Source organism: Sarcophilus harrisii, chromosome 6, assembly GCF_902635505.1.
Source record: "Sarcophilus harrisii chromosome 6, mSarHar1.11, whole genome shotgun sequence".
Classification (NCBI taxonomy): domain Eukaryota; kingdom Metazoa; phylum Chordata; class Mammalia; order Dasyuromorphia; family Dasyuridae; genus Sarcophilus; species Sarcophilus harrisii.
Genome location: NC_045431.1, coordinates 169,627,835 through 169,647,125, shown reverse-complemented (window position 1 = coordinate 169,647,125; position 19,291 = coordinate 169,627,835). Strand labels below are relative to the sequence as shown.

At 37.1% G+C, this 19,291-nt stretch overlaps 1 protein-coding gene across 2 annotated transcripts in view; it reads left to right on the top strand.

Moving 5' to 3' along the window:
* Positions 1–19,291, top strand: part of SPATA5 (spermatogenesis associated 5) — a 244,693-nt gene that overhangs the window by 32,543 nt on the left and 192,859 nt on the right. For both annotated transcript variants that reach the window (XM_031941363.1, XM_031941362.1), the window contains exons 11-13: positions 5,136–5,345; positions 14,983–15,036; positions 16,633–16,712. In XM_031941363.1, coding sequence (XP_031797223.1) covers positions 5,136–5,345; positions 14,983–15,036; positions 16,633–16,712 — 344 coding nt within the window. The remainder of the gene's footprint in view (positions 1–5,135; positions 5,346–14,982; positions 15,037–16,632; positions 16,713–19,291) is intronic.

Below are 19,291 nucleotides of genomic sequence, written 5' to 3'. Positions count from 1 at the left end.
ATGACAGGAAAAAATAATGATGATTGTTGGAGGGGATGCGGGAAAACTGGGACACTGATACATTGTTGGTGGAGCTATGAACAAATCCAACCATTCTGGAGAGCAATCTGGAATTATGCCCCCAAAGTTATCAAACTGTGCATACCCTTTGACCCAGCAGTGCTACTACTGGGCTTATACCCCAAGGAGATACTAAAAAGGGAAAGGGACCTGAATGTGCCAAAATGTTTGTGGCAGCCCTGTTTGTAGTGGCTAGAAACTGGAAAATGATGCCCATCAATTGGAGAATGGTTGGGTAAATTGTGGTATATGAATGTTATGGAATATTATTGTTCTGTAAGAAATGACCAGCAAGATGAATACAGAGAAGCTTGGAGAGACTTACATGAACTGATGCTAAGTGAAATGAGCAGAACCAGGAGATCATTATATACCTCAACAACGATACTGTATGAGGATGTATTCTGATGGAAGTAGATTTCTTTGACAAAGAGACCTAATTCAGTTTCGGTTGATCAATGATGGACAGAAGCAGCTACACACAAAGAAAAAACATGGGAAATGAATGTAAACTGTTGGCATTTTTGTTTTTCTTCCCGGGTTATTTTTACCTTCTGAATCCAATTCTCCCTGTGCAACAAGAAAACTGTTTGGTTCTGCACACATACATTGTATCTAGGATATACTATGATATATTCAACATATATAGGACTGCTTGCCATCTAGGGAAGGGGATGGAGGGTGGGAGGGTAAAATCGGAACAGAAGTGAGTGCAAGGGATAATGTTGTAAAAAAATTACCCTGGCATGGGTTCTGTCAATAAAAAGTTATTATAATTTAAAAAAAAACCCTCCCCACTAACCATTCTACACTTAGCTGCAAGAGTGATTTTTCTAAAACTAAACATCTGACTTTGTCACTCAATGAGCGGCACTGGCTCCTTATTTCCTCTAGGTTCAAATATAAAACCCTCTGATATTTAAAGCCTTTCATGATCTACCCTCTTTCTGCCTTTCTAGACTTCTTATATTTCATTCCCCTTCACAAACTATAATCCATCTATAATGGCTTGTTTGCAGTTCCATACACATGACATTTCATTTCCTTTCTTTTGATACCATGTTTTTAATCTATGGCTTCATGCTGTTTTTCTTTTTGATGCATTATTAGCTGGAAAGGGACCACAGGGGGCTTTGTTGTTACTTGTGGGCTGTGGAATGATTATCATTGGTGAAAAAAGTACTTTCTTTAGGAAAAAATATGAGGGGGAAAAAGCCTCTAAAAAATCCTTCTAAAAGTTCCCTTTCTCTCTTTTTCTCTTCCTTCCTTTCCTTCCTTTCTCTTCCCTTCCTTCATTTCTTCCTTCCTTCCTCTCTTTTTTTTCCCCTTCCTTCTCTTCACTTCCATAAATATACAAGTATTAGATATATGTGGGAACCATTAGATTTATTCTGTTTGGCCTGAAATGGCAGAACTAGGAGCAGTAGGTGGAAGCAGAGAGACAGAATTAGAATTATTGATGTAGGAAAATCTGTTCTAATTATTAGAGGTGTCTATTAGGGATATAGGTTGTCCAGAAAGTTGTTGGTTCCACCGTATTGAAACCAAAGCGCTGGAAGCCTACTTGGAAAGGTCATAGGGGAGGGAAATGTTTTTAATCAAGTGTGAGTTGTGCTAGATATTCATTGAGTACCCTTTGTTACTGGCTTTGCTAAGTGACTGCCAGGGTCTCTTCAAGGTCTCAGTCCTGTGATCTCTGATCTTGTCAGTTCCTCAGATTTAAGGACTGGCATCTTGCAGATTTGTTAATGTATACCTAGTACCATCAGCTAAATAAATCTTCTTCATTCTCCCTCATTTTAAGAAGTCAGCAGCAAGGTTCCCTGTGATCTGAATAATCAAAAGCCTGTCTGTTGCATTAATTACATATTCAACACTTACCTCCTTATTTACTTTTTTTCTTCTGGCATCTTTTCAGATGAGCCTAGAGCCTTGGGATGTGGTAAGTCAGCCTGGTTACAGGGGATGAGCTCATTAGTGGTAGATTTCTTGGGCAATGATGGGGGAGGGGATTAAAATTGGCATTTAATTGACCGTAATTAAATTCCCTCCTTAAGACACCCTCAGGATGAGTAGCAAGGATCCCTCATGCCAAACTTTCTGTTTTTCCGAAGAGCTTATTTTTATTCTCTGGTTTCTGCAAACTCAAGAGGTAGAGGCTGTGAGCGTCTGTCCTTGGGCAAAAAGGCTGATTTTGTGAAGAAGAAGTTATTGTGGTCTCCAGAAACATACTTAATTCTATCTTGCTGTTTGTCAAAACTTTGGAAAAGAGCTTCATTTGACATATGTGATTGCACACTCCAGAAGTAAAAACAGACAGCCAAAATAAAATTGAGTATGTACCCCCAATATTTGAATTTACTTATTTATAAATCACTTGTGCTATTATACTGTGGAATCTCTCTGCTCATGGTGAGACCTTTACTAGGTTAGAGGAACTTAGATCTAATACTGAAAGTGACCTTGGAGACCAACTAGTTCTAATCTCGTCATTGTACAGATGAGGAAACTGAAGTGCAAATAGACTATATGACTTGTTCAGATTACACAGCCCGTCCATACTCATGGCTGGACTTGAATCCAGGTCTTATTTCTAAGGGCCAGCTCCTTATCCACAATGCCATCTTGCCTCTCAAATATGAAATATTATTAGCATTTCCCCAATACCTTGCAGAACTTACTACCTACAGTAAGGCACATAATAAATGGTTGTTGAATTGAATATGATTAAAAAAAGAGAGCGCGATGATTGAAACTGGTGAATGTCTGAATTACGTTTCAATCAAATAACATGAGGGGGAATCTATAGTTTCTCCATTGTGAAGGAGATTTGCAAGAAGGCAGGCCAACAATCCTGATTCTGCAACCTTTTATTATTGTTGTTATTTTTGGTTTTTGCCAGTGGCTTTGGGCAACCCATTTGTTCTCTTCCCCCTGTTCCCCCTCTACTTCATCATCTCCACATCCTTTTGAAATACATCTTTGGTCTTAGGTTAAGACAAGATCAGGATATGAAATGTTCTTGGCAAGGGTTCCCACGGAACACAGGAAATAGCTACCCAGGATCTCTGTTTCATCATGTCTCAGGAAGGTTTTGTCAGCTTTCAGACAGCACAGACAAGCAGCCTGTCTGGGGGACCCTTTGTTTGCCAAGCTTACTTACGTGCCAACATAGCCAGCGCCTGAGCAGGGAAGTGCAATCAGCCACTCCCCCCTTCTGCAGGAGATGGGCTTGAGAGGCTTGTAAAACTTGGGGAAACTTAAATCATAGGGCCCTGGAAAGGATCTCAGATCTAGAGGGAGGGGGCCCAATCCTTTCTTTTTACAAATGAGGAAACTGAGGTCCAGAATGGGGAAAGCTCTTGTTAGATATACTAGAGCATCATATTACTTAAAATAGGCTTCTTTTAAGTTTTTTTTTTTTTTAAAGCAAAGTATTATTTTGTAATGTTTTTGTTTAGTCTTGTTTTCTCTCATATCTGACACAGGATGGTCTCTCTTTTGTATATTCTTAATTCCATATTAAATCTGTAAGTCTGCAAGTCTTTAATTAACTGTTCTCATGTATCAACCAGCCCAAGAAATGCTTTCAGAATTTTTTCCTGTACTTTCTTTCAGTACATCAAGATAAAGGTGGGAGAGTAGTGAAGGGATGAGGAGCATGGCAGAACTGGCACAATTTCTCCAACTCTTAATAGATAATTGAATGTATTCCTTTGATTTAAAGTCATCGTCTTATGGAAAACCCTCTGAGAATAAGACTCTGAACCACTTCCCTGGGTGAAGTCTTCCCAGAATTAAGAATTAATAGAAGGAAATTGTTTAAGAAAGCAAGATCCAAGATGACAGGGAGTTTGCTTGTTATGGAATAGTGATTCCAGAGGAGGATGAGACTTTCATAGAATATCAACCTCTCTTGGTTGACCATTGTGCTTGCTGGTGGCTAGGAAAGATACCATATAGCCCTACTTCTTTCTCTGACTTAATGGCTATTCTTCCACCAGTTGTTCCAGAGCAGGAGCAACTGTAGTACCCAGATTCTGCTCCTCACCATCTACAACAGCCATTAGCGACTTGAGCTTCATTGTTATCATTGTATCTACAGCTTTTCCATTGTGTTGGAGGGCCAAAGCCCTGATACTGTAGTCTTTTATTATTGTTATTATTTTTGTTTTTTGCTGGTGACTGTGGGCATCCTATTTGTCACCCACTGTTATTCCAACAGTATCTCTCATTTCTTTTCCTTTCTCTGTATCAATTTATCACTGGCCATTTTGGGAAAAAAACTTCATCTCCAACCTTCACCTCTCATTCTCTTATTTCTATCCTTCTAAACCACATCCTACACCATCCCCTACCTCTTTCACTGTGCCATTTGGGATTCCTGTTTCCTAAGGAACACAGTCCCCTTTATTCTGAATTTCTTTCTCTCTCACTCTGATTACTTTTATTGAGAGCAAGAATTGGAAAGGAAATGAACCTGAGGTAATGAGAACATGAATTCATTGAAAAAGGAGGTAAACATCCTGGAAGTTGATAGTTAATGGCCACCAGAATCTGGATTGTCTGATAAATGTTGATAAGGGAATCTTAAAGGTGGAGAGGCTGCTGGGTGATGGTGTAGGGTAGAGGGAAGCAAAAGGGAACAAGGAGTTTTCAGACTCTGCTTCCCAGATGGTGAGTTGGGACGTTTGAGAACATGCAGCCAGTATTGGAAAGGATGGCCGGGGATATAATGTCATTCTAAGGAGTCAGGTCTTCAGTTAGAGGTGGGACATTCAAGGCAATTTACAATGAAACTTTGGTAGTTTTACTGTGGGAGTCCCAGGAGGCACAGTGGGAAGGCTAGCCCAATCTGGAAGAGGATATGGATAGGGCTCAGGTGAATGGGGGGATGAGAGAGGAGACACTTATCGAAGCAGAAAACCATTTTGATATATAAAAATTTCTTCAAAGCCTTATGTCTCCCTTCTCCCTTCTTTTATTTTGAAAACAGTTGGTGGGTATATTTTTCTTTATCCAATCCTCTATTTGTCCTGGCATTGCTGACATGGAGCAAATGGTTTGCATTGTAGGTATCCTTGTCGGACATCGGAGGACTGGAAGACATCAAACTCAAATTGAAACAAGCTGTGGAATGGCCTTTGAAGTATCCAGAGGCCTTTGCCCGGATGGGGATTCAGCCGCCCACAGGAATCCTTCTCTATGGGCCTCCTGGATGCTCAAAAACAATGATAGCCAAGGCCCTGGCCAATGAAAGTGGACTTAACTTCTTAGCTGTGAAGGTAAGTTTCTTTTTTTATGGCTAACTTTTCCCTTCTAGTCTATCCTAATGGAAAGAATATAGAGGGGAGGTAGGGAAGAGAGAAAAGGAGAGAGGGAGTAGAGGAGAAGGGGAGGGAGAGAGGGAAGAAAGGAAGAGAAAGGAAAAAAGGGGAAAGAATGGAGAGGAACAGGAAAAAAGGGAGAGAAAAATCAGAAAATGGGAGGGAGAGAGAGAAGAGAAAGGGGAAGAAGAGGAACGATGAGTAGGGAAAAGGAGAGAGAGAAAGAGAAGAGAGAGAGAGAAATAGAGAAAGGCAAACAGAATGACAGACAGAAGGAGAGAGAGAGAGACAAAGAGAGACAGAAAGACAGAGAGAGAGAGAGAGAGAGAGAGATTGAGAAAGAGAGAGAGAGAGAGAGAGAGAGAGAGAGAGAGAGTGAGAGAGAGAGAGCAGTTTAGCTTCAGAGTGGCAAAAAATCTTTGTTCAGTCTCCTGGGTTCAGCCTTTCTGAAGCATAAGTCTGAGACAGAGGCGCCTCCAGAAAGGTGTCTCCTTCATTTCCGAATGCATGAGAAGGCCTTGGTTGGATGCCAGTTTCAGGCAGTTTGAGTCTGGATTCCTTCCCTCTGAACCACAGAGCATATTCCCATCATTCCACAAGGAACACGAGGCCGGCCTCCCCAAACCTCTCATAACTTCATAGAAATGTGAACCTTTTTTTTTTCCCCCAAAGCTAATTTGTGCTCAATGAAATTGAAGAACCAGATCAATTTTGAAAATTATCCCTAGATATTGTTTTGATATTGGTTCCAGAGACTTTTTTTGTGGGACAAGAAGAGTTTCTTGTCTCATGGTATGCAATTCTTTGGTTTTTAAATGCACACCTTGTTTTCTAGAGTTTGCCAGTACTTTTCATTACTAATGCTTTTAAAGACTGATGTTTTAGTACATTTAAAGGTCATTGCTTTTGAAGAGGGCTAGGAACTAGTCCTGTGACTTCATTTGTAAAGTGAACACCCAGTGGAAAAATCTCCCTTCACCAAAGCAGTACCATATAATCTTAGAGGGATACCCAGAACATGGAGAGTTTAAATAGCTTATCCAGGATCTCATAGACATTTTATGTCAAATGCAAGATTTGAACTCAAGTCATCCAAGGTCTATGGTTCACAGTCCTAGGTCCAAATCTCTATCCCTTTGTCACAGTTGCCTCTTGGAAAGTACTTATGTTCAGTTTCTTCCTCTGATGCTTACTTCCTATGTGATCTTGGACAAGTCATTGGGTGATTTAATGGTAGGCCTTTCTTCTGTTGTGCACAAATTATCCCATCTCTGCCTTGTTTGTACATAGTTGTGTGATTGTTGTCTTCACCACTAAAATGTGAGCTCCTCGGGAGCAGAGACCATCTTTTGCCTTTCTTTGTATTCTCAGCATTTAGCATGGTTCTTGGTGCATGGTAAAAGCTTAATAAAGCTTGTTAATTGGCTGCTTTAGCTGAACTTGCATTTTTAAAATGAGGAGTAGGACTGAATGGTTTGGGGGTCCTTTCCTGCTATCCCAAGTCAGGGGTCTCCAATGCCATCATCAGAACCAACCCTTGATGTCTCATATACTTTGGGTCTTTAGTTCAGAACATCTTAAAGATAACTGTACGTACCTCATGGCTACTATGATCAGGCGTGATTTACCATTTTTGTAAGTGCTTTCTCTGTCCAGAGTATTGGGCTATGGATTGGAGTTCTGTAGTTTAGAGGAAGTGCAGATCTTGTGTTAAGGTACTTTGTAGTTAGTTGGGGAATAAGGAACTCTCACATATCACTTTATAAAAATATAATAATAGGTGATTTTTGCCTAGCTTTGCAAATTTACTAAAGAATCCAGCCTATGTGACCATATTTGATACAGCCTCCATCTGAGGTGGAGGTGTTGTGGTTTTCACATGAAGAAGCAAAAACTTAGCTCAGGTGTTTTATCTGTGGTCACACAGTGAAGTACCTGCAGCAGAATTGGGATCCAAGTCCTCCTTATCACAAATCCATTGTTCCATGGCCTCTGCTGCTCCAAAAATAGAATATTGAGGGCCATGGACCTTAAGAATTTTTTAAAAACAGAATGTTGAGCGCACTAACCCTTAAATCAGGAGGACTTGAGTTCAAATCTGGCCTGAAACAAATATATATATATATACACACACACACACACACACACACACACACACATATGTAAGCAACCAAATAAATAAAACCAGAGTGTTGGGGAGCTCTAAGAGGGAAGATGTGAGGTGGGATTCTCTTTGAGTGTAACTTGAAAGTTAGCTCAGAAAAAAAAAAAGGCTCTTAGGTCTTTCCCTCAGTATCTCTCACCATTAAAATTAACTGAACTCTCTGGATATGAAACCATCTCTACTCAAGATTCCCTCTAGTATTCATGATTTGCATGGGAGGCCTATTGTGTGAGTATAAATGGGTGTTGTACTTTGTCAAAGGTCTTTTCTTAATCTATTGATATAATCATGTGGTTTGGAGTGTTTTGTTTTAATATCATTAACTCTGTTAATTGTTTTCCTAACACTGAGTCATCTTATATCCCTGATGTAAATCTAACTTGGTCATAGTAAATGATTGTTTGGACACATTGCTCTGCTCCTCTTCCCCCATGTGGATCTGTTTTGCTGCAGGTTGTTACACTTGACAGTTGCTGAAATTTCGTTTGTCATCTGGGTCACTTACGTCAGAATATTTTTCACTGGTCGTTTCCTCTCTCTTTCCTCTCTTGCTTTTGGCTAGAGCCACTAAAGGGGATTAGCGCATTTCAGATGGCAAGAACTCTCACAGAGTTCTGGAGGAAGGCCGGACTGGCCTCTGGCCAGGGTTTTCACCAGGTCTCCTGTTAGCCAGATTAGGAAGCACTGGGATGAAACGAGCTCAGTACATTCTTGGCTTCTTGAGAAAGGATTGGTTCACTTTTGTATGTTGGCTTTGTAGAGAAACTGAGCTGCATATGTTTGAAATGCAAAAAGCTTTCTTACTTTTTTGATATGGTCCAATTCTAAAAAGTTAGCACTTCTCTGAAGATAACCTTTTATTCACCAATAATTTCAAGTCATATGCTCTGTCTTTTTCAAGCTTTTTTTTTTTCTCATGATAAATCAGAAAAGTCATTGAATCTGATCCCTTCATTTTGTTATTTATTGTTTTATTTTGTTTTATTTATGACCTTTGTTCTTATATCATTGTCAATGCCTATAACATTTCCCTCCAGAATGTGCCCTCTGTTGTGACAAAGAAAAACATTTAAGTGACAATAGTCAACACTAGCATAATATATCACAAGATTTATAGAGCTTTTTCCAAAAAATGTCATATTCATTTTTTGTTGTAAAGTAATCAATGTTTATTGGCCAAAATGGAAAAGTAAATTTTGAATAATATTGATTCAAAAAAATTAGAAAATTACAGTCAATTTTATTATCCCTATTATTATCCCTGTTTTATAGGTGAGAAAATTGAAGCAGACAGGGTAAATGGCTTGTTTAGGTTCCCAAAATTAGGAAGTGTCTGAAGTCAGATTTGAACTGAAGTTTTTCAAACTCCTGGTCTGATATCCTATTTACTGTGATACCTAGCTGTTCATCCTGACAACATATGTTGTCTATGACAATCTAGCCAAGGCAGCTAGTGGTTAGAATTCTAGACTTGGAACCAAAAAGACTTGAGATTCAGATTCTAACTTAGACATTTAGTAAGTATGTGATTATGGATAAGTCACTTAGTTTCAGTTTCCTCCTCTGTAAAATGGTTATAATAATAATTCTTATTTTATAGAGTTTTTGAAGATTAAATGAAACATGTTATGTAAAGTGATTTGCAGATTTTAAAGCATAATATACTGCTACTACTACTGCTTATTGTTATTGGGCACCTTAGCAGCCTCTTTCTCTTCTGCCTGAGAGATAGAAGCTAAAAATTTTTTTTTTAAATCTTTTTTCCCACTTTTGTCGATTTTTTTTAATGATTCAAAGTTTAACTTCCTTTTAGTGAGCTCTTCAGGAAGATTTTTTTTTTCAGAACTCCTTTTATTTATCATTTCTTTCTGTACAATAATATCCCACTAAAATCATATACTACATTCTCTAGTTGATGGGGCATCCATTGGTTTCAAATTCTTTGATACCTCAAAGAATGTTCCTATGAATATTTTGATATAAATTGAACTATTATTCCCAAGAATCCAGTATTTTTTATCTTTGAACTCCTTGAAGTAAATACCTGATATTGTCCCTTCCACATTTTACACAGGAGGCAATTGAAACCCAGAGCGTGAAAGTCATTATGTCCAAAGTCACAGAGGTAGTGAGCAGGTCTGAGATCCGAATCATTTGACTCCAAATATAACATTCCTTCACATTTTCATTTTCTCCACTTGAAATGGACTCTTGATTTCAGGTATTTGAAGCAATATAGCATTATAAATAGACTTGTGGTCAGAAAGACTTAAGGCAGATTCAGCTTCCTTTTCTGTAAAATGGAGATCATAATAGTTGTGCTTCCAATCTTGCAGGCTTCTTATGATCCTAAAATGAAATCATATATGCAATGTACTTTACACATTATATCTTTAAGTGATTTATAAATATAAGCTATTATTATTCCTGAAGATAAATTAATATGGACATCTTTTAAAAACTTCTTTAAAGCCTTTTATTTTCAAAATATATGCAAAGATAGTTGTCACTATTCACCCTTGCAAAATCTTGTGTTCCAAATTTTTCTCTCTCCCTTCCCTCCACCCCTTCTCTTAGATGTCAGGCAATCCACTATATGTTAAACATGTGCAATTCTCCTATACATGTTTCCACACTTATCATGCTCCACAAGAAAAGTAAGATCAAAAAGGAAAAAAAATGAGAAAGAAAATGAAAAACAAGCAAACAACAACAAAAAGTGAAAATACTATGTTGTGATCTACACTTTCTGGGTACAAATGGCTCTATCACAATGGACATCTTTCTTTATTCAAGTAGGCTAAAATTTTCTGTTTATTGAAGGTGTTCATTTGGGTCTATGACTGAATGAATTAACAGTCCAGGTAATATTTTTATATCCAAGATTGTTTTCACATGAGTAGTCTTAGCAAACATATTGGAGCAAACCAGCTCCAAACTAGTTCACTAGGTAGTTTTTGCAAAAATATTTGATTAGGCTTGTGTTCAACCTAGGGCTATAGTGGAATCAGGATTCAGTTTTGGCACAAGATCAATATTACCTCTCCACAGCTCATTACCTACATCATCTTGGACAAGTTACTTTTCTTCCTTAGCTTCCTCCTCTATTAATTGAAGGGGTCAGAAGCAATGGCTTCTGAAAGTCCTTTCAAATTAAAAAAATCTCTTATCTTAAAATGACCCCTCTCTATTTCATAGATCTTGGTGTCTTGCATGGGAATATTAGGTGCACTAGGTTTTTTTAATTAGATTTCATATTTTTGAATCATGAGTAATTGTGAAAAAGGAAGGATTTTTCCATAAGAACAATGACCAGAAAGTATGTTATTATCAAACAAGAGAGTTTTATTCTTGCAAATAATATTAGTATGACTACTCTTGTTTTTTTCAAAATTTGCGGGAAAAAACTCTCAACCATCTCCACTATCCAATACTGTAATACTTTTTCTCCCTTTCTCAATCAAACTTCTTGGAAATATTGTATATGGTTATATCTTCCCACTCCTCTTTAATGACCATTGCTCTGATTGAGGACTTCTTAGAATTTTTCCACTCATGACGCCATTTTGCCCAAGAAATTTTTATACAACCCCAGGTATATGGGTATATAAAATAGGTATACAAATCAAACCTTTCTTGTTAATAAATCATAATTTTGCGACTCCCTCATTCAGTTATGTGGCACACAGTTTAGGAAGCTTTCCTCTATTCAATATTCTTCCATCATCTGTGAAAGAAGAGAATGAGATATTTTATAAAAAGATTTCCTAAAATCAAGGTCAGCTCTGTCCACAGCATGTGCTCTCATCTAACAATTTATTAATCTTGCCAAATTAAGAAGTGAGATGGTTAGCCATGACTTATTCTTGGTGACGCCATGCTGGCTTTTTGTAGCCATCATTCCCCTTTCTAGTTGTTTACCAGGCATTCCTTTAATAATCTATTTTGGAATTTCCCTAGGAATTCAGGTAAAGTTTACTGGCCAAAAGTTTGCAGATTCTGTTGTCTTTACTTTCTACAAAATTGGGACAAAATTTTCTATCATGGTATATATGGCATTTCTCCCATTTTCTATGACCTTTTAGATATTACCAGTGGGTTACATTACATTAATTATTACATTAATGTCTCAACTGTCAGTATCTGAGGATAGGATTCATCTAGACCAGGTTGACCAAGAATACGGAGTGGCTTTATTATTGTCTCCTTCCTTATCTTTTGTATCAATCAGTACCCTCTTTAGCTATTTTTATTTTTGACAATTCTATTACAAATGTCATTCATTCATAGCAGAAAGATAAGAAATAAAGATTTTTGTTTTCTCTCTCTTAAATATCATTGGTCCATCCACTCTAGTCAGAGTTCCCATCTCTTCTTTTAACTTCCCTTCTCTCGAATATAGGTTTTAAAAACCAGTTTTTTACACTCTTCACCATAGGTCAGTCCAAGTTGTTCTGATGATGAGAGAATTTGAAATTTATTTCTAAAACAAATGGAGACTATCTAAGAGAGATTCTCTTGGCCTGCCTCTATGGTTAGAATTATCACATTGTGACAATGAGGAAAAATTAATGGAACCATCTTGGGAGCTTAGGAAGGAAAGGTTCATGTAGGCTGGGATTTGGATCTGCTTCTTAGGACCTAAAGGAAGATCTTCCAGCATCTTGGATGGCTTGATGAAGAATTGGGGAGGGAGCCAAAGTAGTGCAGTATTAGAATGCATGAGATCAATGGTGATCTGTAGTTCTGGAGGAAGTAGCCAGAAGGCCATTGAAATATTAAAGTCTAGTTTTTCTGTCTTTTCTTTCTTTCTTTCCATTATCTTTTATTACTTCTTGCTGTTGTTCATAACTTGTTTCTAGCATCATCTTCCTATTCTACACTAACTCTAGTTAAAGAAAACGTGACCTAGTATAATAACTGGAGAAGAGGATGTGGAAATTATGTTATAGGACCTTATATATTTTATATGGGCTTGTTAACACCTACCTGTTCTTCAGGTTAATTCCCTTTTTCCGCCTGCTCTCACATTGGAAGATCTAGTTCTCAGGGTAGGACCACTACCATGTGTTAAACTCAAATTCTCTCAGGATCCTACTGGAGGAATGTACTTACTTACTTGTGACTTTAGCTCTTGAATTCCATTAGATTCATTAACATTGATGCAAATTAAACATAGTAACACATATCTTAATCATAATTATTTACTTATAACAAAGGAAAGGAACTCATAATTGCATTATATATTAATATATTAAATACTATAATTATTTAATATAATTATAATATATAATTATATATAATATAATGTAATATAATATAATATAAAAAATAATATATTAAAACAAATGAAGTGATAAGTACATTATGACCCATGCATAAACTTGTGATATATTTTCCAGTAGGGCACTCAATATCCCTGGGGGAGAGTGAACTTCCTTTTAGGGAACTGACAAAAAAGCCCACAAGGGAGAAAAATTCATAGACCCAAGGTGGCTTACAACTCTGGACTACAGGCTTTGACACCCAAAACTAATTTTCTGTTGATTGTTTATCCTCACAAATCTCCAGCTTTATTCCTGAACTGATGTTCACTTATAAAATCACTAAAATTGCAATCACTTTTAAGGGGATATGGAGAAAGTATTATGTCTTAATTTTTAGAACAGCCAAATTGCTACAAAACTCATCAAGCTGGCTTTCTCTGAATAATATAAGCTAGCACATCCTGGTATGACCAGGATACTGTAATGTCCAGTTCAGTTACAATAAATAGAGCTTCATGCACAATAGCTCAGGTTGACTTCCAAGCTCTTCAATCACCATGGTTGGGAATTGTGCCATTAAAGCTCAGCATTTCTTCCTAGACAGTAGCTGCACAACTTGTTCTCTGTCTTTTTGTGGTATTCTCAAGCCAGCCAGAGTGAACAGCAGAAATTATCAGTCCCTTCTAAGTACTCCCACGGACAGCTGAAAAGCTGTTTTGGAAATATCAGGCCCAGTCCTGTGTGGTTGTTGCTCCCCATGTAGCTGAAGCTTTCTGTTAGCTCACTGTTTTAACATCTTTCCATCCCAATAAAGCTGATTTTGATCTCCTTTTTTCTTATCCTTCCCTTTTCTGCCCCAGTATTTTTTTAGTGGCTTACATCAAAGCCTCTTAGAGCTCAATTAATTTTTTCACTTCAATAACCACATTTTTCTTATTATATCAATGGTCTCTTAAAAACTAACCCCAATTTCCAAATAATTGTGTTTCTCATTTTTTTGTTTTACTTTCTTATTTCTTAAAACAGTTATATGTAAATGAACTAAATGACCTTGAGATCTTGGGCTCTAAAAGTGCTTGAAAATAAAACATCTCATTTTGTGGCCTTGAAACTATTTCTGTATACTCACATATCTCCAGTTTTTAGTAAATAAAAGTTTTTTTTCTGCCTCCTAAGCTATCAAACTGCTTTTATACAAATGAGACTAGATAGTTCACAATCTCATTTTAAACAAATGAGGTAATATTTGTAAAGCTCTTAGAACAGTGCCTGGCACTTAGGGTGCTTAATAAATGCTGGTTTCCTTCCCATTCCTGTAAGTCTTTATTCCACAATCCTTTTCTGTCCTAAATTGCTCAAATCCTCCTGAAAGCTGTTTCTTTATAAATGTTAGCAGTTTTTATTAAAGCAAAGTTCTTTTCCTACTTACAGGCATCAAAAAATGTTCACTGGACAGAGCCAATATCTCACATCCTTTCCTATTTAATTTCACTCTTTTTTTACACAAAGGTGCTTTTCTTGCCCCTTCATACATGAAACTGCTCTGTATGAAAAGAACAGTCCCTTAAAGGGTACCATAGTTTAAGAGAACTCTGTGTCCAGAGTGTAACTTTCCTTTTGAATGAGGGCCCGAGGGTCTTTCCTGGTACTAAAGGGTACGGGCTTCAGTACACCCATGTTGTAACATCTATTTTGGCTTCTGAGAGACCTCTGTGGTTTCCTTCTTGGATCCTGACGTATTTCAGAAAGTTGATGTTTCCAATTAAGTAAACTTTAGATGAATGAAGTATTTCTTTTTTCGTTGAAGTTGGGAAGAAAAGACCAGGGAATGCTTATCAAGTGTGCTTTTACCTCATACAGAATGATGCCATAAGAACCAATATTTTTCGAGTTGTGGTTTTCAGAGTTTCTTGCATTCAGGTTCAGATGCCAAAGAGATGTTTCCAGTCTTTAATCTCGTGACCATACTGTGTGTATTTAATGGGCACCAGCTTTACTGTAATATATTGAAAAATGTAGTAGTCCATGACATATACAGTGTCATTACTCTAAGGCATCCCCAAGATCTAGTGGAAACAAAACACCAACAATTTCCCTTCATATCATAGGAAGGAAATGTTTGAACTTGTAGATTCTAATCATTTAATGCTTTCTTTTCTTACAGGGTCCTGAATTAATGGATAAATATGTTGGTCAGTCAGAACGAGCAGTCAGAGAGGTAAATGGTGCTAATATTTGTTTGTTTCTATATTTTTTCTGATTGATCTGGACTTGTGATTTTATTCCTGTGAAAAAGAAGGAAGGAAGGAAAAGAGGAGAGAAGGTAGGAAGGGATAAGGGAAAGAAAGACAAAAGGAACAAAGAAAGGAAGGAAGGAAGAAAAGAAAGATGGATTTGTGAAGTCCTTAATATGTGCTAAGCATTTTGTTAACTCATTTAATCATGGTTGTTACCTTGGGAAGGTTGGGAAGTACGAGCTATTATTATTCTATTTTACAGTTGAGGAAACTGATGTAGACAGAACTTATGTTTCTTGTCCAGGGTCACAACACTAATATGTACCCTAAGACTGGACTTGAATTTGGGCCTTCCCAACTCCAAGTTTAGTATGCTATCCAATGGGCCACCTAGTTGGCTCTATTTATTTGCTTTGGCCACTGATTATGTTTCTGTCAATCCTTTCTGAATTGACATTGAATGACATTGCTCTCTGTGCCCACAAATGGTGTCGTGTACTTCCCCTAAGCAGATCTGGTTTTGCCTTTGGACCTTTGTCCCTTCACTTTGAATCTGTTTCTTTTTTATATGGTTATCTTTTCAGTCCTTGACTTGACTTGCCATTGACCATGACTGTGTTTTTCATTGCTGCTATATTGGAAATATATGATTGGAAATCATATGCATTTTTGATAATCTGACCATATAGTTGGGTATGCATAGTGCCTATTTATATGTAATACATGGAAATATAGATACCTCAATTTGGTAGATCCCAGTCTCTCTCTATTTTTGTAAGTATTCTGAATGGAAAAATTTTGTGGTTTTTTGGGCCTAAAATAACTCTTAGACAGTCAGAATGGCATGATACAAGTGGATCACTTTGATGCCCACACAATATATTTAATCCTAGAGTAAATCCTGAAGCATATGGGGTAAAGCATGGTGGAGAATTCAGGGAAGATATTGTCGGTCATAGTCAGGTTGCTGTTTACATTAATTTCAAAAAGTTCATTAGCTTCATTACATTCATTAGAATGTAAACTTGAAGGTCTTGGTCTGTTTTTCTTTCTATTTTTATATTCCCAGTCCTTGTACGTAGTTGAGATTTAGTATATTTATAGATTTGAATTGGGAATGAATCTCTGAGCTCAAGGATTTTCCTTGGCTTTAAATATTAAAATCATACTGTGGAGTATATGGTTGTAGAATAGAAAGAGGAATCAAAATATCAGAAAAGAAGTTCAAATTCCAACTCTGGCACTATTTTAGTAATTTGGGGCAAATCACGTTTTCTTTCCTTGACCTGAGTTTCCTTCTTTATAAAATGAGGGCTAGATGAGCTATGAAATTCTGTCCACAGCAGTCTAAATACTAATAGTGATTCACTTCCTGACTACAACAAAAGACTACTTATGACTCTAGCTTCCATGTTAAAGGCTAGGTCCAGCAAGCATTTATTAATCTCCTGCTGCATGGTAAGCACTGTGTGTATGTGGGGGAGGGGGCAGGTTTGAGTTTCAGGGTGGTGATTGGAGGAATGTGATTATGTCAGAGTCTAGCTTAATATTTGAACTCACTGGAATATCTGTTCTAGATCTTCAAGAAAGCTCGAGCTGTGGCACCATCAATTCTTTTCTTTGATGAGCTTGATGCCTTAGCAGTAGAAAGGGGCAGGTAAGAAATGTTACTGTTGGGTCTTCTCATGGTTCTCTTTATGTAGCCTGTGTTTCAAGATAGTGGTGCATTAAATGAAACCATGCAGGAGGAGTCCTCATGGAATGCTCAAACTGGGGACATAGCAGTTAGACATGAAAGATAAAATTATAAGTGAAATAAGAGCTATGAAAAGGAAAAAGTGGAAGGAGAACCCTGAAAAATAGCCTGGACCAAACATCTTAGCAGTAGCTCCCTGAGATAATAAGAAATATTAGAATAAAACAAGATTAAAAAAACTGATTGGTAAACAGGTTGAAGAAAATTTAGAATTATTACACTCCTTCAAAAACATTGTTGAAGTAGGGAAGGGATTCCAAAAGGTTAGGATCATATACTGGTGTCTGCGGTGGTATCTCCAAAGAATTTGCAGTCTTGAACCTGTTTCCAAGTCAAAGGGGCAGAGTTTGTTGTAATTGTGATGCTAGTTGAAGCCATCTAAATTCCAAGAGAATTTAGCAAAGAAACACTTCTATTTAGTTCTTCATGTTATAGACATGATAATTTTATGGCCTAGAGATAGAACCAAAGAATGGTCTCAAGAATTTGGTTATCACTGACCAACAGACAATAATGTTTGTAGAGCTATTCCAAGGCCAGAAGACTTGAAATTGACAGACAAGATTGTTAGAACAATAGTTTCAGGTTCACTAATATATCTTCCCTAAAGTCTAAGGAAAGAAATATTATTATATTCCTAGGCCAGAGGACTTTTAATAATCATTGACAGAACAATAGCATTCTTAGATCAGAGGGCCTCAAGATCATAGATTCTAAAGCCGGAAGATTTAGAATCACTGACTTATTATTAGAACAGAAGTCCCCTAAGGTCAGGGGACCTTAAAATTATTGCTATCTCCCCTAGAAGCTATATTACATCACCATCACTGATAAGATCCTGATAACTAGATGAGCTTTAGCTGAGAAAGACTGGGACAAGCAGGAAGGGCGCTGATGAATTCAGCTCAGCCTTAAGTGAGCCTTTTTTTCTTAAGTAGGCCTTTTGTTGAAGTGGAGTTTTTGTTACTGTCCTATTGTGTGGAGGTCTTTGGAAATCCCATTTTATTGTATCTAATCAGAAAGTCAAGTTATGATGTCAGTCTCCTGAGGTTAAATTTCTGCCTATAAATCTGCCCATAGCCTATGCCATCTTTGCTAAATCCCTTTCACTGTTAGCCCATCATAGAGTTCTGTTTCATGGTGTTTTTCTCCTCACCCCTTCCCCCCATGTCTTATGGTGTCTTTCTCCTTAGGGTGCTACATCCCTTTTAGGGTTAGCCCACCAGTCAATGGTGTAATCCCCTTCCCTTGTGAACTCTTTTTGGGATTAGTTGGCTAAGTTCTATGGATTTAGCCTGCCAGTCAATGGCATATTCCTTTTCTCCTGGTTAATTGTGAATTCCACTAGAAAACTTGTCTTTTCTATTGTTAATTGCTAAAATCCTTTCCCTTGCTCACTATAATGTTCTTTCTATTGCTCTCCTGAAACTTTTTTACTCCTGGTGTCTATTTTACCTCTTCATTTTGTCTGTGCACCTCTTCTTGTAAATCAAGGTACCTTTTGGCAAAGAGAATACCATTGTGAATTCTTCACATGTGCTTTGTGCCTTATGTCTCAAAACTAGAAATTACTATCCCAGTTCCATCAATAACCATGCTATAACATGGATGCAATATTTGAAGAAATCTTTAAAGAAAACTCTTTTGAACTATTTGAAACAGAGAGCAAAATGAAAATAATCACTTCATGAAAGAAACCCCAATTTGAAAATACCCAAGAATATTGTTTCCAAAATTATAGTTTTCAAGTTAAAGGGGGAAAAAAATTACTGTAAGCAAATATGCAAGAATTCAAGAAACTAGAAGCCCTAGTCAGGATAAGATTATGCCATATCTGTCATAAAGAGGGAAAATCTTGAAGAACAACATTCTAAATGGGAGGATTGGTAGAGCAGGTATCACTCAAATGAGATCAAATGAGGTGGTATATATAAAATGCTTAGTGCACTTTACACATATACTTATATATACATATACATATACTTAGCATAGTGTCTGGCACATAGTAGACACTACATAAATGCTTATTTTCTTCTCCTATTTTTTCCAGAAATATTTTTAAAATAGATATGATCTTTAGTACTTCTAAGAAAATGGCATTCCATCTTCAAGATATCCTTGGATTTTTTGAAGGCTCAGTCTTAGGTGCTCCTTCTTAAATGAAACCTAATCTATCTATAGTATCCCTTCCCTCAGAAATTATTTTGTTTATTTTTGTTTATCTGCTTATTTTCCCCCAAGTACAAGGTAAACTCCTGGAGGCATTCTTGGATAGAATTTTCTGCATATAAGTACTTGATTAAGAAGTACTTTTCCCTAGGAAAAAGAGGCAGAAAGTTCATTCTTTAAATTCTCTTATTGTTGTTCAGTTTCTTTATGACTTCATTTGAGATTTTCTTGGCAAAGATACTGTAGGGGTTGGTCATTTCCTTCTCCTGCTCATTTTACAGATGAGGAAACTGAGGCAAGCAGGATTAAAT